The 24347-nt window shown below is 36.9% G+C and overlaps 1 protein-coding gene across 1 annotated transcript in view; it reads right to left on the bottom strand.

The window, feature by feature from the left end:
• Positions 1-483: 483 nt before the first annotated feature.
• The window catches only part of Gpc5 (glypican 5), a 1359592-nt gene continuing 1335728 nt past the window's right edge, over positions 484-24347 (bottom strand). Inside the window, exon 8 of the mRNA XM_036198928.1 lies at positions 484-3093. Coding sequence (XP_036054821.1) covers positions 2939-3093 — 155 coding nt within the window. The 3' untranslated portion in view covers positions 484-2938. The remainder of the gene's footprint in view (positions 3094-24347) is intronic.

The following is a 24347-nucleotide window of genomic DNA, read 5'->3' as shown; positions in this document are numbered from 1 at the left end:
TGACATGCAGTTTGACAATGATGAAATTTATGATGTCAATACAACTTGATTTGAAAACACCAGTTTAGAGAGTTAAATAAATCTGGATAGTTTTGATGTTAACACCTATGTTTTTTCTCTATTGCTGTAAAATCCTATTGCTTTTCAGCTAGGAATCCTAAGCTTTTGAGCTTTTTTTCCAAGGCCTTCCATATACCAATCTAATTGTACAATGATCAGTTGCATAGCATTAGACACATTTCATAGTATCCCTAAACCTCACTCTTCTCATTGGTAAAATACAGATGATAATGTTATTGGGAAGATTAAAAAAAAGATTGTGCATAAATTCAATAAACTCATATATCACTGTGCCAGTGAAGAATCATGGGCAAGTAAACGCTAGCTCTGATTCTTAACCAACTCTCCTCTAGAGATGAAGACATTCAGCTAAGAACTCAGGGTGTTTGTTGCTGGGTTCTCTTTCCTTTTTAGTTTCTTTCCTTTTTTTTGGATATAGTTTTTTGGATGTGTTCGTGTTGGGGATTGAATTCAGAACCTCATACAAACGCAGCATATACTGTACCACTGTGCTACACTCACCAACCCTGCAATAAATTTTGTGAGTACTTTAATGTGTACAAAAATCACCCAGGGCTCAGAAATGACTTTGTTAAAATTATTCAATATAAAATATGAGTAAACGTATGATATCTTGAAATTTTTAAGTCATCATGAAAACGAGATTTATACTTAAACAATCTTACCCTTGCTTAAACCCTCTTAGATGTCATTTATGGAAAGCACTCAGATGCAGATTTGGAACCATATCAAAGAAAAATCAGTGTCATTGTCTCTATTTGACTAAAAAAATCAAGTCATCCTTGACAATGAGGAAGATCATGTAAGATGTTCTGTTTCATTTGAAAGAACTTTTTACAACATAAAATGCTATATAAATATAAAATGTCACCAAGTGGAATATTAAAGAAAGAATGCCCTCACCAAGAATACTAAAAATGATGCCTCAGGCTGTTAAAGAAATTCTGAAAACCTCCTAAGGCTCTGAGTTCTCACAGCAGTGTTCTGACATGTGTCGTCTCCAAAGTGAATGGCTGGAGGTTTATGAGAACATAAAATGTAGTCTACAAAATGTACCCATTGATTGTATTGATTCTCTTAATTCTCTGCTCTTATCCATTTCCAGTAATGCCCCAAATTATCCTTAACCAGCTAATTTTGTCAATATGCATCTTAGACTCCAGAGATGTGCTCTTCACATTGGGTCTTTAAAATGAATTCCCCCTAATTTGGAGACCTAGACATTTTTCTATATAAAACTGACCTTGAGAGGGGCAAGAGCACACGAGTGATTTAATAATACTTTTTTTCCTGAGATAGTGATCTGAATAAAAGGCTGAGACTGGAGAGAAATTTGTAGAAAAAATAAATTTTAGTTTGTAATTTGTGGATTCTGATGTGGAGTTGAGTGTAGATGAAGGGTCAAGGACTAACCATCTCTGCCTGCAACAGTAGCCTAAGAAAATAACAAAAAGAATCAGCAGGTGAAATACTGTTTTCAGTTTTCAAACATGCTTGAGTAGACAATACAATCCATATGAGCAGTTAAAACCATTGTAATTTAAACTGACAACTCTCCAATCACCTGATTGAGAACCTTAGAGAGACAAGGTTTGAACACATATTCTTTCCTGATTTGAGGGAATTATTTCTGCTTCTGTCATGTTGGCTGTTGAACTGAGTCCTTCAGACCCTTGTCAGAGGTCATTTTAAATCCTTCTTAATCATTTGTTTAAGAATCTCAGCCTTTCACTTCCCTCTCCTTTGCTTTGTATTCATTATACTTCCTGTCCACAGTCAATGTGATACTTCTTAATAAAAACTGACTTATCTCTTCCTCCTAAGTGCGGCTTTAGAAGCATCCTATCTGTCTGTGGAGGCAACTTATCATAGCTGAGAAATTAGGGATGGTGGATTAGTAACTTTCCTGCCGAGCAATAGGAAGATAGCTAAAGCCTTTCATGTTCCATGTTCTGTCCTATTACCAATTGCAAGATATTCATCAGATCTTATGCAAGGATAGCCAACTGTTTGCACATATGATGCTTTAAAAAGTAGCAAATAACATTTTCAAAATGAGTAAGTTTGGAATAAACTTTTGTTAGGAAAAATCACCATAATATTTTTTTAAAAATTTCTCATCAAATAATCAACTTGGAGTATACAAGTGTGCTTCCAGACATAAGTAGATCTTTTAGGTAAAGAGAAAGGAGGAGACAGGGCCATGATACTACAATGAATTGTAAATATAAAGGGGCATCACATAGGTGCCCCTGAATTACTAAGCCCAGTGGTGAAGCTATAGTGTCAAAAACATTGTCAAGATCTTTCAGTAAACTTTTGGGAAATCACCCTGCTAAGCTACTCTATAACTCACAGACTTTAAGTAACTTTTTTCTTTAACTGGCAAAAATGAAAGACTCATTTAAAAATGCATGCATAATACTTGCCAGTGTGTGCTCTGACTTAATGTTATTTCTATTCCCAACTAGTTAATAAATACTAGTTGTTTTCTGAACTTGACAATCATACTCTTAAATGCCAACATTCTCAAATTTTAAAAGGAAGGAGTTTGAAATTGAGAAGAATAGAATTACAGATATACCAAATCCTTCTTATTCAAAGTCACTTCTGAGCTTTTCACAGTTTTAGATTTAATGTTAGAATTTAAGAAGGTTTAAGTTAAATACCAGGAAATAGTCTATCAGAATCTTGATTTCTAGGTATTCTGTGAACATTCCAGTTGGCTTCTAAGAAGTTAGCATACACTTTTTCCTAAATTCAATCATTACTTTTAAAGAGATCTTCTATTCCAGGTGTAAGGAAATATGAGATAAATCATGACTCCAGTAATGTATGTCCAGATGAAAGAGTTCAATTACCAAAGCCCGAGAAACATCAGCATCCCCATTAGAGTAAGTGTCATAGACTCAGTTCCTGATGTACATCCTGCGCCAGTCGTATCCAGAGTTCTTCCATGGTCGGCTTGGTGGACTTGCTTGACATCACTGAAGTTCATGTTGTCTGGCATCCCTGGAGGACACATAAGAAAGCACAGGGTGATGTGGGACTACCTCATCATGAAAGCCTAGAATAGTTCTTATAACCCATAGGCCCATGTTACAGTGTTCTTGCTTTTCTTGTCTTCTCTGCATTCACCCAGACTCCCAAGCTGTATGATTCACAATTAGTCCTGCTCTACTCACATTGTAGAAGTGAAATCTTTATATGGGTGTCCTCAGAAATGCTATAAAAGCAAAGCAAAATCTTTTTTGCTTAAAAAAATAAATCTGGTTGGGGATTTAGCTCAGTGGTAGAGTGCTTGCCTAGCAAGCGCAAGTCCCTGGGTTCGATCCTCAGCTCCACAAAATAAATAAACAAATAAATAAATAATAAATCTTTGGTGATATTTCTCTAGTCATTGAGTGGTAAAGAAGCAAAGAAATTTGGTAAGATATATTGTCCTGAGATATTTCATTACTGTTTTTCCTATTCAGTCAACTATAGAACTAGCAACAAGTTTTCTCATGAGAATTCAATGAGAAAACATGAAATAATTAAATAAGACTGCTTAAAGTAGAATTTCTAGAAATTGCCTTATATCAAAATAAAGTAAGCATGGGGCTTTTTGCTTACTTACTTTTATTTTTCATTACATTTTTATTAAACACATTTACACAATATAAAGTGATGTCATGATATAACACAATCTTCAATAAGTAACTAGTTTTATATTGTGACTTTAAATTTACTTAGCAATTTCAGAATGCAATACAATATTATGAGCTATGCTTACTGCTTTGTGTTATGTCTGAAACATGTGTGCCTCCTGCCTGAATTTTACATTTGCTCTCTCAAACATTGTCCTCCTTGGCCACCACCTCTTTTTCCTCCTCAGCTGAAAGCCTAGGAGCTACACAAGTCCCAGGAAAGCAGCATTCTACACTCCATTTTTATGAGTGTGACTGCTCAGATTTCACATATGAGACTGAGGGTAGGGACAGTATGATAATATTCCCAAATCAATGAATTGTGTCGCCTTTTGTGCACGTAGAGGGATGAAGACAGCCATGTAGATATCTGTCAACATATAAGAGAACTAGTCAACAGAAACACTAGCCATTAAGGATAGAGATGAAGCACTCAATTTAAATAAAAAAGAAAAGGCAGGCGAAGTGATCTACTTTCTTTTTAATTATTATTCCTGAGTATTATGGATGCTTACAGGCTGGATAAAGAATGGTCCATAAATGATTTACAATGAACCAATTGTTTTCTTCAGGTGGTAAGTGTTAGTGCGATACACCAAAAGGACTGCTGTTTTATCCTTCATTATCTATTGTCGTCAATGTTCTAAGGTCATGTGACTCTGAGTTATGTCATGGCATGCTGCTATTCGTCACAATGAAAAGATTTCAACTCAGTGTTACTACAGCCACAAATATTGACACCATAATTACACTGAGACTGAAAAAAAAAAAGGCCTCATCTAAAGAAAAGTCAATATTTATGTAATTAGGTCAATACCCATATATAATTCAGAAGGTAAGCCCCACTGCATTCAGGGATGAGAGCATTAAGACAAAGCAAGCTCTGCTGATCTGCTGTATTGATTTTGCAACCTGAGTTCTGGCATTATTATTCATTGTTTGGGTACTTGTTTTGCCCTTCTGTGTCATTAGGCAAGATGAATAAACTAGCAATTCATTTTTTATAGGGACGGGAATTGAATGTGAATATTTTAGTCATAGTTTAAACTTCTTGCTGAGCTAGAGCTTAACCAGGAGCTGAGAGGATTTGAGCAGCTAGAAAAAAAATGCCCCCTCTCCAAGATAACTAGATATATTGAAGCTTTACAGGATTTACTTGTCTGTTTTTAAGCAATGTGAATTGGTGTTTGGACTGGATTCATGAATAGCTTTTTCTTCTTAGGTCTTCTGAGCTGGTGTTTCATTTCTTTCTTTAGGAACTAGGCACTGATCTAGATTCTGAGAACACAACCATCTACACAAACATGCAAGCAGACTGGCCTTAGGTTCTTCTGACATGGGACAGGAGAAAAAACAAATTAATTAAAGGACTATTCTATTACAAATCTTAATTCTTTGATTCTATTCTGATTCTTTAAACTTTTCTTGAACTATGAATTTTATATAAAAATTTACAAAATTAATATATATGTATATATACATACATACACACACACACACACACACACATATATATATTAAACTTCGTTAAGATATTAATGGTCATATAGAGTCTAACTCTAGAAAAAAGGCCTCAATTAGCTGCCTATACATGTCTTTGTGTTAGAGTCTCTTATCAGTTTTCTGCAGGAAATCATGGCCACATCTAACATCAACTGAAGTCTCCAGGAAGAAGATGGAGCCCCACAACAACAATAATTCCATGTGGACAATAATAATATCACTAAGCTGACAAACAACATCTATAGATCAACTTTGGACTACAAACTACTCAGAGCAACTTTGAGATGGCTAGCTGAGATGATTTAGTTTCAAAGACTACTTGAATAAGGACTTGAGATAAACCTCAAACTTTGGCATTATGCACAGATTGGACAACAAAGGATATAGCTACCTTTCCTAGAATTGGACAATTAACCCCAAATTTTTCTTTTCAGAATAAAGAAACCTTTGCCCATACCCAGCAGGAAGCAATTTTAAGAATATGATGCCCACCTCCCCAAAGAGGTGGTGTGGGCCAGATGGTTTTTTGGTCTTTTAATGGGTTTTGGGTCTGGGATAATTTTCATTGTTTAGGAGGGTTGGCTACAAGTTATTGTTAAGGGTTAGGAAAAGGGCTAGGCAAAGGAGATTAGATTTAAGGTTCTTGTTTTAAAAAAAGAGAGAAAAAGAGAAAAACAATTACTAGTTTTAAATACTTTACATTGGATTGGATTTTTTATATTGTATACAAATTATATATATTGAGATTGATATTGTTAGAAAATGCTATATGATATTTCTAATTTTGTTCAAGATATTGTACTTAGACAGTTCATTTAACAATGTAATGCAATTTACTGATCCATGAATGTCATTATTATCAACTATTAGGATAAAAAGAAATGAAAGTCAGTAGTTAGACATTACAGTAGAACTTGTAGTCATATTAGGTATGTTTTGAAGATTGAGAAGATATATTTTAGATAGACAGGTCATCTTCAACCCTTCAGAGATCTACAGAATATGGCATTTAAAATGTTTTAATAACTTAGAAAATTTCTTTTTTGTTATGACTATGAGACATGTCGGCTCCTGGCAGTACCAAACTACTTCAGAAAATATGGGCATTGAAGAAACTGCATATGGAGTTAACTTTCACTGTGGCAAAAGTTAGCCACTGAACAGCAAAGTATCCTTGAATCAACTGCTGACAAACAGGACAAAATAGATAGGCAGGACACGAAACAAAGGACTACCAATTCTTGCCAAAACAAGTGTGGTTGTGGCTTTAACAAAAAAGGCATCTTCTGAGGCCAGGACAATATGGCACCATCCCTGAAGTGGCTTTGCAATCCAGAAAAGATACAGTGCCCTTTTCTTTGGAGGCAGCTGAACAGGGAGTGGACCAATGGCTTTTGATACGCAGTGGAACAGCAGCTGAAACAGTTGTTCTTGAAGAGTAACTAAGCTGACAGAGTCTAACCTCTCAATGGAAGACTGGCATTTAATAGAGGCATGTGGAGAAGAACAGGATGCTGAGATAAAGCCATAAACACACAACCAAGAAGAATGGACAGATGAGTTAAAAAAAAATCAACAATTTCCAGAACTTAAAATCCTGAATTATGACATAACACTAGTGGAATTCAGGTGTTTCTGGTACATGGACTGCTCTCACAAAACGTGAGGTTAAATTGTTGACCTTGTATACATCCTCGTTCACAAATGAGTCTGTCAGATATACTAAGCCTATAGCCTGAAGATGATGCCCCAACACTGCAGAGAAACCTCAGATGACTGTCCAGGCAGCTGTTTCTGTCAACTCACTTTTTTTTTTTTGAAGCTGCTTACATGTACTTCCTGTTTTTATTTTTTTATTAGGTAATATTATTTCCTTCTTGGGCCTTTGAGGGAGTTGAAAATTAGTTAGTTATAGTTTTCCTTGTAATGAATTTCAGTAAAGAAACTCACTAAGAGGTGTAAGTGTATAAATTTGAAAGACATTATAAGATAGTTCTGTTAGTAATAGAAGTTAGGATAGAAAGTGAATCAGGTACACTTTGGACTTACCAAATTAGGATAGATAATGGAGTTATTTTCTCTGAATTTGTCAAATACAAATGGACTAGACATTGTTTAGGTATTTATTGCTTGTATATATGTTATATAGTTTTTGTACTTTTGTATACAGTTTTTCTCATATTAGTTATAACTTTTTTCCTTTTTATTAAAATAGAAAAAGGAAAATATGGTGATATTTTATTTGTACTGAAATGTGATTTTATTTGTATGTTCATAAAGTTGCCTGGGGGTCAGAGCAAGCCATAGCAGAAGCTGGGCAGTAGTGGTGCACGCCTTTAATCCCAGCACTTGGGAGGCAGAGCCGGGTAGATCTCTGTGTGTTCAAGGACACAGCCAGCATGGCAGACACACGCCTTTAATCTCAATACCAACCATAGAAGACCTGGAGGTCTGTACAAACAGGCAGTGACGAGGAGGTCATATGGTTGGGTTTACAACCAATGAGAAGGCAGAAAAGAAAGTCAATAAAAAGACAGATATGCAGGAAGTAGGTCTCTTGCTGAGGGAAGGATGGCAGAAGCAGTGAGGGTAAGAAAGGGTTTTTAGCTCTTAGCTATTGCTCTGACCTCTTGGGCTTTTAATTCTGCAATTGGTTCTGTGTTTCTTTTCTTTCCTTTTCTTTTTTCTTTCTTTCTTTTGAGACAGGGTTTCTCTGTGTAACTTTGCACCTTTTTCCTGGAACTCACTTGGTAGCCCAGGCTGGCCTCCAACTCACAGAGATCTGCCTGGCTCTGCCTCCCAAGTGCTAGGATTAAAGGTGTGCACCACCATCACCTGGCCAAGCTCTGTGTTTCTGATTTAATAAGACTGTTCATCAACATGTCTAAGTCAGACAAAGTCAAGAGGGCTGTGGTACTTTCAACTCAAGACTCTGTTTTACTATCTGAAGTAGGTACCTTATTAATTAATTAATTAATTGATATCTTATGACTTTTGAATAAAAAGTGAGCATGCCAGTTACAGCTGTAATTATGATGCCCATCACAACCTGGTATTGCCATCTGTAAATAAATATAATCATGCTGAAAAAGCTAACAAAAAAAAAAGACTGGTAGAGTGATTGTTTTCTTAAAGAAATTTAAGTAAGTTTGGAAATTAAGCCAAAGTTAACCAAAGACTCATTGAAGAAAAATTTGTTCTGGATTTAATAATTTAATAGATGAAATAAAAACAAAGAAAAAAATTGAATAATCTTTTGTACACATAATAGCAACACACAAAGGTCCTGATAAAGCCATGTTTTTTCCTCAAGTGGTTTTCAGTCTTGTTGGGGAATAACAAAGGATTGTATTATCAAAAAATTCAATACAATCTTAAAACTTGGGCACTATTCTTATGGGTGGTGCTGTGAGGGCTACATAAATGATGGATTGTGTTCAGAGAGATGGACACTGTTAAGGAGATGGTGAAGTGTGTGGATTTACTTAGAGATATCTGCAATACAATTTCTATAGCAGTTAAGAAATATTAACAGCAGCAATCCCATAGTGTAGGCAATGTTCTAGCAGGTCAAATAGATGAAGAACTAGTGGGACAAGGAGCAATGATGACATCAGACTTGAACTTCTGGACCTGGAATGTGTTCAGATGACCCCCAGCCCCAGGGAAATTTTGCACCTTACAAGACACTGACACATCATCATTTATGTTGAGAACAAAGGAGATATTCATTTCTTCTTCCTTGACATTTGGAATGGCTGATAATATATGCCAATTTTCTGTGTAAGTTAAGCAACAGGAAGTACTCACGGGTGGGGGACAGGTGCCAGGTGGAGGTGCATCAGCGACCTGAGGATTTGGGAGGCTTTCAGATTTTCTTTGTCATGAACAAGGAAGCTTTTTCATATAAGCAAAAGGATATGATATTTTTCTCTATATATCTCTCCTTCATCTATTTATACACTATAAAATTTCTCCACAATTCACTAAGACATGAAGAATGTGCCTAATGATAAGTTATTTTAAACAAGGAAAATTACAGGGACTGCATTGTCATTATTGTCAATTTGTTTACTTGTTCACAAAATCTAGTCACACTCCATCAGTGACTGTACTAGAGTTTCAATACATAGTATGCACTCTCACTGAGTTTGGTGGATCTAAAAGAAAAAAAGAAAAAAAGAACAAAACTTGAACACCAGGAACCTTTTTTAAAATGCTGAAAGGTAAGGGGAGATTTAAATGGACCATAGAACATTATTTGAATTCAACACTAAGATCATCATGGTGTCAAGATAATTTCTTTCTAGAATGATATTCATAAAATAGTGGTACCTTGTATCTGTTGTACAGTGTGGTTTGAATGAATGTTGTTGAAATAGTAATTGAATAATGACCTCCTTGCCACATCCAAATGTGTTTAGCTTAATTATTTCCTTCCTGTCTAAAGATTAGGTATAGATGTAGAAATGGTTATTTAGTCAAGGTCTCTTGGCCATGAGTGAATCTCAGTATGATCCACTCATCAACTCCAGCACCATGCTCATGACAATGCACATTCAAAACAAGTTCGAGTTTTGCCACAGCATGGGTAAGTAAGTAACTTTAGCTGTTCTTTAAGATTACTGAATTTAAAAAGCTTTGGAATGAAAGCACTTTTGGTGAGAAAAGAGAGTTCATCACAGCATCTCTATGGGACCAGAAATTAAAGTATAACAATGAAAACGTAAAAATAAAGCATACATTTTCAATTTTATTTATTCATAGCTGGGGAACAATTCTATAGACTCTTAAGGCAGGATTTATAAAAAAAAAAACATTCATGGCTTTGACTCTACAAAAGGAAGAATTCTTGTATGATATTGTAAGAGCAAACAGACTAGAGATAATATACACCACTTATTCCAGAGGGTGAATAAACAGCATTTTTAACACAGAATTCCTGCATTCCATACAAAACCCACACATGCTCTGATAGAATAATGGTAAAAGAAAATCATGGGTCATTACAAGAAAAACAATCTGAATTAAGACTAAAATGTTGTGGTGAAACAAATAAATGTAATTTTTATACAAAGAGGTGTAAATTATCTTTTCAGTTCATAAACAACAGAATATATTAGCAGGAGACTTTAGGGAAAGTTGCCAAAATATATCAAAAGTGTTTAAAATTTACCTTTACTCAGATACAATAATTCCACTTTTATAAAGCTGGTCTATGGGAATAATTTAGCAAAAAAATGCACACAATTATACACAAAATATATATGTTACTAAAAGTTATCAACTGTTATGTGCTCTTTAATATGAAATCATGTTAAAATATGAGGTATACTGATTTATTAAAACCTATTAAAATGGATTTTGGTAGAATTATGTATGTGCCAGCAATATCTTTAAGGTTCTTTTATTTCAATCCATATCTCCAAATTACTATGAAAGTAGAAGTTCTCTCACTAATTTTTGTATTGACATGGTAAACTTCTAGTAACAATTTTGTCAATTAATAAACTGAGAAATACAATCAAAGGCAGAAAATTATAAAGTCACAAAAATATGTTTCCTCAAACTTGTTTCTTTCATTATAAAGGCCAAGATTATATTGTGTTGACTAAGAATGCGAAATAAAAATGAGAATTAAATATGAAGAAGTTGTAGACACAATATATATTTAAAAAACACATTGTGAGAAAAATTGAAACAAGTTTTTAGAATAAAGTTGCTATGGAATTCTAACCAGATCCTCTTCCTGTGGAAGTAACTTGACCAAAACCTCTTCCTTAGTGACATGATGGGTGAATCGTGTAAAAACCAGGTATGGTAATTTGAAAGAAAATGGCCCCCAAAAGGAGTGGCACTATTAGGAGCTGTGGCCTTGTTGGATTAGGTATGGCCTTGTCAGAGGAAACATATTGTAGTAGGACAGACCCATAGGGTTGAAGAAATTGGCTCAAACCAATTGCCAAGCGTGAACATAATGTACTTCTTTATGAACCAACCTGAAGTCTGCCTGAAGGCCTAGCAAATGGCACTGTCAGAGTTCCTGATAATGCACAGCCATTGAGGAATGACCACACAATGTCACCAGATTGGGACACAGCATGAGTACTGAGAGGAGGGTATATATGGCCTTCTCGGTCATTAAATAAACAAGCTTGCTGTTGGACTTCAACTGACTCCTGGTGTCTGTGTAGTTGACACTGTGCCTTCTCAACCCCTTCATCAAGGGAGCTGTTAGGATCCTGCAATAGTATATCACTGTAAAGATGGGCTTTTTGCTGTTATATGTGCTCAATGCCCAGTGTCTCAGTTCACATCCTGTTGCCTACTGATCAAGATGTAGGAATCTCAGCTCCTTCTCCAGCACCATGGCTGCCTGAATGCAACATGCTCCCCTCTGCTGTGGATATCACTCTGTATAAATAAAACATTGATTGGCCAGTAGCCAGGCAGAAAGTGTAGGCAGAACAAGCAGAGAAGAGAATTCTGGGAAGTGGAAGGCTGAGGCAGAGAGATGCTGCCAACTGCCACGATGAGAAGCAGATGTTAAGATACCAGTAAGCCACAAGCCACATGGCAACTTATAGAATAATAGATATGGGCTAATTTAAGATATAAGAACTAGATAACAAGAAGCTTGCTGCAGCCATATCATTTGTAAGCAATATAAGTCTATGTGTGTTTACTCGGTTGGATTTTAGTGGCTGCAGGACTGGCAGGTGAGAGAGATTTGTCTTTACCAGGCCAGGCAGGACCAGAAAAACTCCAGCTATACCCCACCATGTTGATAATAGACTAAATAAATCTCCGAAAGTGTAAGCCACCAACTCAATTAGATGTTTTCCTTTATAAGTGTTGCTGTGGTCATAGTGTCTCTTCACAGGTGTATCTAGTACAATGTCGAATTACCTTTTAAAGTTCCATAGGCACTTCTATAGGTTCCACCATCAGTGAATAACAAATACAGTTGAATGCATAGGTGCCTACTGATACACAACTTAGGGGTTTCCTACTTGGGATGCATAAGGTCTATCTAGACAACAAAGCTGTAGAAGTGCCTCCCATGCTCTTTGGAATAAGACTAGTTTTATGTCTATTTTAATTTTTTTGTGTGTACACATATGTGTGGTGAATGTGTGGATAGATATGTATCTGTACAGTTGCATGTGCAGAAGTAACTTGTGCAGAAGCCAGGGGATGTCCTCTACATGTCTGTTTTATTTCATGGAGTCAGGATCTCTCATTGAATGTGGAAATCAATGACTTTTAGCTAGGCTATTGGCTAGAAAGCCTAAGAGATCTTCTTAACTCTGTATTACCCTCTCCAGTACTTGAGAAGCATGTTCATATGGTCGTACCTAGACATTGACTTGCATGTTGTTACTCTGAGCAATGTTCTTATGCTTATGCAGACAGTATGTTTACTAGCCAGCAGCTACTTTGGGTGCTTTGAAATTTCAGGGTTTTTTCCTGTCTTTCTGCCTCTCTCTCTCTCTCTCTCTCTATATATATATATATATATATATATATATATATATATATATATACATACATATATATATATATGTGTGTGTGTGTGTGTGTGTGTGTGTGTGTGTGTGTGTGTGTAGTAAAAGTTTTCCTGTGTCCCAGCTGGCTGGTGGTCAGGACAAATCTCTCCCAAGTAAACACACAGGCTTATATTAATTATAATTGTATGGCCGTGGCTCAAGCCTTTTGTTAGCTAGCTTTTATATCTTAAATTAGCCCATAACTAAATCTAGATATAACCACATGTTCTCCTTGGGCAGTTTGCTGGCATCTCCTGACTCAGCCTTCCTCTTCCTAGAATTCTCTGTGTCTGCGTATCCTGCCTATAATGCCTATAATTCCTGCCTGGCTACTGGCCAATCAGCGTTTTATTAAGCCAGTATACAAAAGCATTATTCCACAGTATCTATTTATTTATATTTTTGCTTGCTGGTGTCTCTTTTAAACTCATGATCCTCTTGCCTTAATTCACTGAAGCTAAGAGTATTGGAATGTATCACCCTACTAGGGATCTCTAAGTTTTGCAACAATAAACAGTCTTCTTTTTTTGACAAGTCATGTTTGAATTGTGGGATGGTCTCCACTTTGAAAAGGTTGGCTAATGGATTGCAAAAACTCACCAGAGGTTCTAATGGTAAGCCAAATTTCATGTATATGGAGTATAATGCTGCATTCTGAGAGATGTGGAAGATTATCATCTTGTATTCATCACTGCACAGAATAAATTACTGTTGGTGCTTCCCTTATTTAGCAGTAAGTATAATGTTGCTTCAGGATAGGACTTGAAGAAAACTTTGTTTTTATTTTGTATTATCTACTTTTTGTTGCTGTGATAAACACCAGACTAATATCTACTTATGGAAGAGTAATGATGGCTCCGAGTTCTAGATGAAAAGTTCATAATGGCACAGTAGACTTGACAGAAGTTAACCTTGCTGGAAGGTGAGAGACCACGTCTTCAAACACAAGCAAGCAGAACAGAGACAGAAAACTGAAAGTGGGGTGAGGCTATACACCCCCAAAGCCCAGCCTCAGTGATAAACCTGCACCAGCAAGGCTCTACCTCCTCCAGCTTCGATACACTCCCTAAAGCTCACCACCCACTGGGACTCAAGGGTTCATATATGTGAGACTGGGGGATACTTATTATTCAAAGAAATAGAGAGTTTTCTGCTCCTGGTACGTTTCATTCTGTGGTAGTCATCCATCCAGTTCTTTAAGTTTGCCTTAGTGCTGATTGAGTATCTTATCAGAAACAACACACAGACATCTGATCTTGAAACTACTTAATTTAAACAGTTTCATCATGATGCTTCCTTTATAAAATGCATTATTGTAAAATTTCTTCTGGAATAAATTTTCAAGTAGAATCTTATAGAAATCATTTTTGTATAGCTGGTTATTAATAAAATATTAAAGTATATTTATTAGCCATATCATAATCTTCACTCATATACTGAACTTAGTTGTTAGAATTTACTCTTATTAGTGATGCTGAAAATTGTTTTAAGAAATAAAGTTATGTTAATAAGATTAGCAAAAAGTATTTGTTATATCTTATTTACCTTGGTGACAATATTGACTTAAAACAATATTTTAAACTGAAATAGTAAAAATTCACTAAGCACAGTAAAGTGGCTTCCTGTTACCAAAGATAATTTTTTTAATGTGACCAGAAAAAAACCATGTGAACATGATTGCTATCAGAAGAATAAAACCCTAGTTTTAAAAAGTAACAACAGAAGGTAAAATAAGCAGATTAGTTTCTTCTAAACCCCAAAGCAGAGAAATGTCACCACTGATTTCATTTAAACTAAATAGAAGGAACAAGGATGTTTCAAAAAAGGTGTCAGTGGTTTTGCCACTTCCCACTTGATTCTCAATTAATTACTAAAGAATATACTTAACACAAGAAACAACAAGAGATAATCGGATGAAAACTATCTTACTGAATGTCTTAGTTAATTTTCTCTAGGGGAGAAGAGACACCATAATCAGGGAAACCAGTTCAAGAAAGCATTTTGTGAGGCCTGTGTACAGTGTGGGAGGCTGACTGTGACCAGCACAGCATGGAGGAAGGCAGCAAGCAGGCCTGACAGTGGAACAGCTGAGAGCTTACATCTTACCCACAAGCTCTAGGCAGACAGACTATGTCTTCTGTGCTGCCTTTGGAAACCCCAAAGCCCACCCACCAGTGACAAACCTCCTTTAACAAGGCCACACCTCCTCATCCTTCCCAAAACAGTTCCACCAGCTAGGGAGCAAGCATTCAAATATATGAGCCTATGGGGGCCATTCTCATTCAAACTACCACACTGACCAAAGTAAAATGAGAAACATATAAGCAACTATGTTTGAGTGATTGTTGAAATGTAACAATTAATAAACTAGGGATTTCATTACAGTTGCAATGAGAGTGCTTGAAAGTAATTATTGAAGTATCTAACTTAGGGCTCATGAAGTGACATGGCGAGTAGGAGCACATGCTGTGCAAGTTCATGGGCCTAAGTACAAATTCACAGCACCCACATGAAAAGCACCATGTGGGTCTATGCACATCTGTCACCCCACGCTTGGGGCAAGGGTGCAGAGGGGCAGACAGGAGGATCACTTGGTTCCAGGGGCCAGCTGTCTATGTGAATAATGACAAGCTCCACGTTCAGTGAGACTTGTCTCGAGGGGATATGCAATGGAGTAATAGAAGAGATTGTCTACTACATATTTAACCTCTGCGTGTATTTGAAACATGTGTGACCCCCTGATACACACATACATAAAACACAAATAGTCTAATGTATCAGTATGGCATAAAAAGAAGTGAGAAATATCAATAAAATTTTAAAATTCAGTTTTGTGTTTTAAAAAACATTAAAAATTCAAAGCTAAGCACTTAAAGATTTATATAAAATGCATACATTATATATACATTTTAAATAGAGGATTAATGAAACCTAATAGAAATATAGAGAGAACTAATGAAAATTGAGTCAGAACAAGCAAAATAGCCTGATGAACTGAAAACACAAAATCAGATATTAAAGCTATGTGGAAATAATTCAGTGATCTCCAAAATGAAATGAATTACATTAAAAATGATAAATATACATCAGGCTGGATAAACTGTAGTAACACCCCAAAATATAATGATATGAGAGGATCAGAGGCTTGGAAAAATGTGCTGGGGGCAAAAACATTTCAAAAAGATAGCATGTGCCATTACAGTAATAAAAGATAAAATGGACTAAGTATCGAAAAAGGTAATAGTGGACATTACATGGTGAGAAATTATTCAATGCAGAGGTAACAATTCTGAATCTAGTGATTATTCACTACTCTCAAAACAAACACCTGCATAGTTAGTGTGGGATTTTAATAAAACCCAACCACCAACTGAGTCCTTACACAGATGATTAGTAAAGTCATACATGGGTTGGTAGCTTGAGTCACTTTAAAGAGTGGGGAGGGAAAGAGAAAGCCTCTGCCTTCTGCCATGATTCTACATTTTCTCACTCTACATTGTTCATGCCTCATCAAGGAGTACGACAAGATGCCCTGGTTAGTAACTTTTCTAAGCAGAACCCCTCACACCAACTATGTTTCATCTGCTTTAGGGTTTGCCTGTTTTATTTTATTTTATTTTTTTGTGTGATAAAATACAAAAAGCAATTTAGAAGAGAAAATGTTTATTTTAATTCACAACTCCAGATTACAGTCCATTATGATGGGGAAGTCCTGGTGGCAGATACTTGATACCACTGACACAGCACAACCCAAACAGGGTATATGAGAAAGATATATGGAGACCTACCATCTTCTCCTCCTCCTCCTCCTCTTCCCCTCCTCCTCCTCCTTCTTCTTCTTCTTCTTTTTTCTTTCTTTCTTTCTTTTTTTTTGTTTTTCAAGTTAGGGTTTCTCTGTAGTTTTGGTGCCTGTCCTGGATCTCACTCTGTAGATCAGGCTGGCCTTGAACTCATAGAGATCTGCCTGGCTCTGCCTCCCGAGTGCGGGGATTAAAGGCATGCACCACCACCCAGCAAACTATGATCTTCTAACTCAATGGAAAAAAAAATCATATGGAGGGAGGGTTTAGTAGTACACAGGAGGCATAAATGGAGAGGGGTAAATACTAATGTTTAAATGTTTGAGTGGTGACATGGGGACTGTAGAGATGAAAGGCTACAGTGGTATGGGTTAACCAAAATTAAAGATACATAAAAAAGCCTTGTGAAAATCGGCTAGCTGGTAAGCTAATTAAAAATATAATATATTAAAAAAGAATTTGAACAGAAGCACTCTGCATGGATGGATAATTCTGCTTCCAGAAGACATTATCTATTACATAAATTTTTTTTCCAGGGGTAGGATTCCTTCCTAAGATTTGCTGATCAAAGAGGCCCCAAGGCACCCTAAACAACATAGGGTATTGTTATTACTGCCAGTTGACCACTAAACTACATAGTAAGATACATTACCCTATCATTTAAAGCAGCACTTGTCTAAGTTAGAGTTACTATTGCTATAATGAAACACCATAAACAAAAAGTAAGTTGGGGAGGACAGGGTTTGTTTGGCTTATATTTTGGCATCATATAGTCCATCACTGAAGGAGGTCAGGATGGGAACTCAGCAGGGTAGGAACCCAGAGGCAGAAGTTAAAACAAAGTCCATGAAAAAGTGCTGCTTACTGGCTTGCTTCCTGTGACTTGCCCAGCCTTTCCTAGAATCCAGGACCACTAGCCAAGGGGTGGTACTAATGAATCCTCCCCAGGTGCCTGCCTTGAGAAGATTTCTAACATGGTCCAAAACAGAAGCTACAAACAGCTAAGGGTACTAATCTGAGGGATATTAAATGAATCTGAGCACACTGGGTTCTTCCATTCACTTTATGCTTCTAAATCAATTCTATCTACACAGTTTCTTTTCTGTCCTCATACTTAGCTCCTCTTTGTTCCTACTGCTCTCTCATTATTCTACTTAGTTCTTTCCATCTCCAACCACATCTTTGTTCTTTTAAATCAATTCTCCAAGTGTTTTGGGGGAACTGATACACACACACACACACACACACACACACACACACACACATACACAAGTAGTAATTGTTTGGAAAAGCAATGTAAGGCTTGAAGTTTTCAGGGTTGCAGAGAGAGGAGATAAGGATCCACACATAAAGCAATAATTGTCAGCTTCCAATTACAACCTAAAAGAGGGAGTGAATTTGCACAAGAAACAAAGCTTGGCACCTATCACCCACCCGACCTTATCAGAAATCTCCTTGGGTCAGTGGGAAGTAACTACTTTAACTCAGTAACTAGTAGATGACTAGAACATTATCCCATTAATGTGAGCAGTAAATCTCTTAAATTAGGATCTTGTGCAAATAAACTGGGATGAAGGGAAAGAGTTGAGGACTTAATTGTTAGTGGTTATTTTCTTTTATCTGTAAGTGAGATGAGTTAATTCTTATCTCTGTGCAGCCTGTCCTTGGATAAAAAGGTATCTTTGTTGAAATGCTTTTGTCTGGAGAATGGCCCTGACCAGATGTAAGCTAATGAAGAATAAACACAGCTAGAAAAATTTATCCAATTACTCCAAATGTATAGGGGAGGTTGTACCCATAAGATTGAGATGTGATCATGAGATTGCATGGACACAAAACATGGAGATGCATGGTAAATGGGGAGAATAATGGCTGTTATTGCACAAGAAATTTACAACAAGAAACAGCCAATTCATTCAAAAGGTATTCCATAACGCCTTGCATGATTTCCTCTAACAGAACTCTTAGTTTGATTGTTACCTGTTGTATGTTACCATGGTCTTTGCTGCCAGCAGCTCTCAATATGGTACCACCCATATTGGGGCCCTCTGCACCAATCACCAATTAAGAAAATGCCCTGAAGTCTTACCTACAGCCTGATCTTATGTTGTGCTGTACCAGGAAGCAAAGGACAGACACTAAGACACTGTAAACCTCTAGGCCTATGCCAGGGATCTACTTTCCAGGAAGCATACCTTTTAAAGTTTCTATAATTTTCCAAAGCAGCATGGTCAGTTAGGAATCATGTGTTAAAACATGAGAATACTAAAACATAGAATATTAAATTAGTTACTTCTTGCTGCTGAGATAAAAATACAATGACCAAAAGCAACTCATGGAATAAAATTTAGTTTGGCTCATGATTCCTGGAAAGGGATCCATAATGCTGAGAAGAGCACAACATCAGGTACATGAATCCAAGAGATCGCATCTCTAACCAAATGCAGAAAGCAGAGAGGGAACTGGAAGTGGATCAAGGCTATAAATCCTCAGAGCCTACATCTAGTATTGCACTGATTCTAGTAAGGTTGCTCCTCCTAATGATTCCATGACAATGCAAAGAGCATCATTAAGGTCCAAAAAACCTGAGTCTACAGAGGACACTTCTCATTTAAACCACCACAAGGATTTCCATATTCAACCCTGTGTGTGTGTGTGTGTGTGTGTGTGTGTGTGTGTGTGTGTGTGTGTGGTGTGTGTGTATTCTTCTAAACTAAATCACAGCTAAGCCACTTACCAAAAGGATCATATATGAAGGCTCAATTAAATATCAACAAGTAGCAACTAATTTCCCACAAGAAATACAGAATTTTTGGCCACCACACAATAAATTAAAAATTAAAACTAAATATGACCATATTTTCTAGAGCTAATCTTGTCTATGAACATAAAAAGAACCTAGATAATGGAAAACCAAAGCAAGTTAGTAGACTAGTAAAGTCAAGTATATGAAATGAGTCTTTCTCTGCATTCTCAAGTTTTAAGGTGATGACCTTCAGGGTGGGGTTATTGCAGTTTCTTCCTGGAGAGTCAATGGTCCTTCATCTAGATTTCCAAGTTTTTCCAATTGAGGCCAAGATAGGAGGGAATCTTTGTTCAGTTGTGTCCAGAATTTGTGTTATTTGAATAATGTCAATTAAACTGAATCTTATGGTGTTCTCAGGGTTCTTCAAGATTTCATATTTTTGTCTTCTCTGGCATATACCTAACTCAACCTTAAATTTACTGTATTTTTATTGACATTTTCATATATTTCAAATATCTTTTTTTTTCTAAAGTGATCATTTGTTTCAGTTTTTGTTTTAATGTGTTCAGGCCACAAAAAAATACACTACTAAGGCTTTAATTATTTCTTCTTTCTGAAGAGTCCCTGATGAGCACAAGCAGCTCTTTGTAGATGTAAGATAACTTGATTATGCGCTACAAGGATGGTGACTGAAAATGGTATTCTGTGGTGATATTTTATTTGTGCTGAAATGTGGTGATACTTTATTTGTGCTTTAATAAAGTCTGCCTGGAGATCAGAGGAAATAGCAAGCCATTTCAAGTAAATAAAGAAGTCAGGCAGTGTTAGCACATGCCCTTAATCCTATAACTTAGCAGGCAGGATCTCAGTGTATTCAAGGCCACCCTAGGGAACAGAGCCACATGTGGTGACACATGCCTTTAATCCCAGTACTAGCCATAGAAGCCTGGAGGTCTGTACAGACAGAAAGAAAGTGACAGAGCTGTGTAGGAAGAGGAAGTGAGGTAGCTGGGTTAAGATAGCCAATGAGAGGGCAGAATAGCAAGGCAATAAAGGCGTGGGAAGACAGGAAGTAACTGGCTCTTTGGGAGCTGCAGAGTTGGTGAGGTAAGGTTGCCTGGTGGCTTTCTCTGATCTCTCTAAGGCTTTCACCCAAATTTCTGGCTATGCGTTTTTTATTTTAATAAGACCATTTAGAAATTCGTCTACAGTACTCTGAATGGGCTTCTGAGGTTGCTAGATAAGTGTAATGTGACTCTCATGGTTTGGGGAGCCATAATTGAAAAGTAAGGAAAGTCAGGCTGGATAAACAAATTCCTCTAAAACATAGTTATCAAATTCCCTGTTGAGTCCAAGTGACTGTACTCACAATATACTGTGTTCTATTTCTATCACTTGCTTTCATGACCATCTGAGCAGATGGAGAGATAATTGGAGACAAAGTGTCAGTGTAGCGTTCCCATGCAAAAGGGCCTGTGCCACAGCTCCTTGCTAGTTCACTGGCAAAAGCTAGTCACATAATAGTTCTAAACATCAGTAGCAGCAGATTACCATCCATTCTTGTCCTTCATGTAATATCTGCAATCCAGCTGTCCTTCATTTTCTTTGACCTAGTTAAGACCCTTCATTCCCAGTAGTTCTCTTTGATATCATTGAACTCAACATACCTCAGTTATTAACCAAGACAAATGCCAATGCTCAAGCCTGATTCAGGTAAATAGGTCCCCTCCTTCCTTCATTGTTTCCTTAAACTATCCAATGCACCACCAATAAAAAACATAATGGATAATATCCATGGAACTTAATAGAAAAACAATCCCACACACCCACTGGCTTGCTTGATCTTCTGGGACACACCCTGGTATTTGAACTCCCCACCAACCTCCTGTTGGCATCTCTAACTTCTCTGGAACCTAAGGAACCTGAGAATAATAGGAATATTTTATTTCACAGGTTTGGGAGTTCCATCGCTTTATTGCATCTCTCCCGATGCAGAAACCTGAACCTATCTTTCTCCTGATTGAAGGCCTTGTTAGATAATAGTGGGGAACATGCAATAGGAATGAGAAAGGGAAAGGAGAAGAGACAAGAGAAGAGGAAGAAAACCACAAGAATAAGTCAGAAGTAAATGGCATGAAGCAGATAATAGTCCTGAGGATAGATACCAAAGGAGGAAACTCTGATATGGCAAATAAGAAGCAAAATCTATCTCATTCCATAGGATACTTTTATTTCCTCTTAAGCAGGAGAGAATTTAAGAGTTGACCATGCAGAATAATTCCCCGGTTCCAAGAATTCTGGAAACTAAGAAGAAGAAGCAGGTTAGCAGCATTTAGTCCAGGTAGGTAGGCAGTCACAGATATGATAATTTGTCTTCACACTAATACCTCTACCCCTGATTATGCCTGCAATTCCACAGTCCAGAGACCCTTTCCATTATGTCACCTCCTTTACATCATGCTGTTCAGGAGAGGCAGGGTCCCAATATTTGAAGTAGGCAAGGATAACTGCATGCTATCGCTTTTGAGTCATGCTTTTGGTGATTCTCCTCCATCACTAGAGGTGACACTGCCTATCCACACATCTTTTGAGGAGTCTATGAAGCAAATAAGATTGGGCTTTCGAGTCTCCCTGCTTCAAAAGACTTATCCTTCTACATTCTGTGTTACATCCTGGTGTCCCATCTGCTTTCTGGATTCCGAGTGTTGTTACTGCCGTCTCCTCTCCTGTTTCCTCCACTCTCAATAAATTTAGGTTTCTGGAGGAAAAAAATCTATAGTGTATTTTAGAAGGTTGTGGGAGGGAACAGATTTGAATGTGTTGGATCATTCTTTCATCTTGATGGCAATGCTTCAATATTCACTCCCCAAAGCTCTGTCTAAATCTCTGGGCAAGAATTCATCTGTCAGGGATGGCACAGCTCACATTAGTGCCTGGTCTGAGTGACCACTGCCCCTGCTGTAGATGCTAATTATTTCTGAGAATCATTCTTGATATGACCATTTTCATATAATTACTGAGCAATGTTTCATTTTTTCAGTACTCTTAGTTTCCCTTACTAGCATCTCCACTAATTAATAATACATGATGCAAATCAGCCAACTGTTTTAGAAAAGAAAGCATAAATATGTATGAAGATGGGATGGCTAGTCTGTTGGCTTCTGCATCACCTTATGAAGTGTATGCTTGCCATATAATTGGAAAGCTCAGTGCATCCAAAGAAAATATAACTAGAGAGCTATGAGGGCAAAGGTTGAGGACTGTTATGCTTTGACCCACTGTGTGAATGTGTGTGTGTGTGTGTGTGTGTATACGCATGTGTGTGTATGTGTGTGTGTGTGCGTGTGCGTGTGCGTGTGCGTGTGTGTGTGTGTGTGTATGTGTGTGTGTGTTTGTGGGTGAGAATGCACATATGTACATATATGGCTTGCTCTATTTCTCTTATCTTTCAGTGTTCACCCCAATACCTGGGTCAAGGTTTGTTTTTATTAATAAGACCTTTTATGATTTGTGCTACCAGTGAACACCAGGGTTCACCCATTTGTATCTCCCTATCACCAAGGCTACAAGCTTGTGTCATTGGTTTTAAGCATGTCTGGTTTTATCCATGGGTTTTGAGGACTGATCTCAGGTACTCATATTTGTATATCAAATGCTTTACTGACCAAGCTACTTGCTTGGCCTCCTGATTTTTATTTATATTTTTATGCTAAAGTCATAATACATATTTTTCAGATACTAGATAAGGATTAGACTAAATGTACATCATTATCACTTTTCAAGTATTTGTTCAAAAGTTATTTCAACAAGTAAAATGGGCACACCAAAAAGGGAAAAAATTTCCTCTTGAGGAAAGGTGAAAATTAACTTCACATAAAATTGTTTCAGTTTTACTTTAGTAAATGAAGAATATTAAGTAGTTAATGCTTATAGCCTAAAAGTTTTCAAGATGTCTAAGAATATTGTATAAGAGAGACCATTGATATTTATCATGTTTATTAAATGGAAATGAATTATCTTAGTTTGCATACCCTATTCTTCAAATGAATCACAAAGCACTGTATTTTAATATTTAGATCTCCAAATATTTTATTTTATAGTTAAGAAGAATATCTTTGTTCAATGCAATAACTCTCTGAAATCAAATAGATATTGCTGCAGTTGTCTCTGAGATAAATGTCTATATGGTTCATACCCAGATAACTTAAACTACATGACAAATTTCTGTATGGATCACATGCTCACCCCATGCTCACATCCTAATACAACTATAGAGGTTTTACTATTTATCTACTTAGTGTTATATCTGCCATCTGTTCTATATGCACATGTAAAATTTACTTTGGATTGAGAGATAGTATAAACACAAGAGGCAGAAGAAGCGGGAGACAAGGACATCTTCAAACTGCAAGCACAAAAATCATGTAGATGTTGAAAATTATAAGATCACCTTGTCTAATACAGTATAGAAAATTACCAATTTTCATGCCACATCCCTTGGAAATTAATATCCATACCCATTGTCTCTCAAACTCACCAGTTTTTGTTCCTTCCATATTTATTCTAATGTGAACCTATCATTTCCTGCCTCATATTGTGATCTTTTATTTGTGCTCTAACAAATAAAGCTTGCCTGAGGATCAGAGGATTAAGCCAGCGACTATATTAAACACAGAAGTCAGGCAGTGGTAACACATGCCTTTAATCCCAGCATTCTCCAGGCAGAGATTCATTTGGATCTCTGTCAGTTAAAGGCCACACTGGGAACAGAGCCCGGCATGGTGGCACTCTCTTTTAATCCTAGCACTAGTTAACTATAGAGGTCTGGATGTCTGTACAGACAGACAGGAAGTGGTAGAGCTGGGCAGAAACAGGAAGTGATATAGCTGGGTAGAGAGAGGAAGTAAGATGGCAGGGCACAGAAAGGTATATAGGTGTGAGTATACAGGAAGTAGCTCTCTCTTGGGCTGAGGATTTC

This window comes from Onychomys torridus, chromosome 9 (genome assembly GCF_903995425.1).
Source record: "Onychomys torridus chromosome 9, mOncTor1.1, whole genome shotgun sequence".
Classification (NCBI taxonomy): domain Eukaryota; kingdom Metazoa; phylum Chordata; class Mammalia; order Rodentia; family Cricetidae; genus Onychomys; species Onychomys torridus.
Note: the sequence above shows the minus strand (reverse complement) of the source record. Positions and strands in the feature narration are given on the sequence as shown.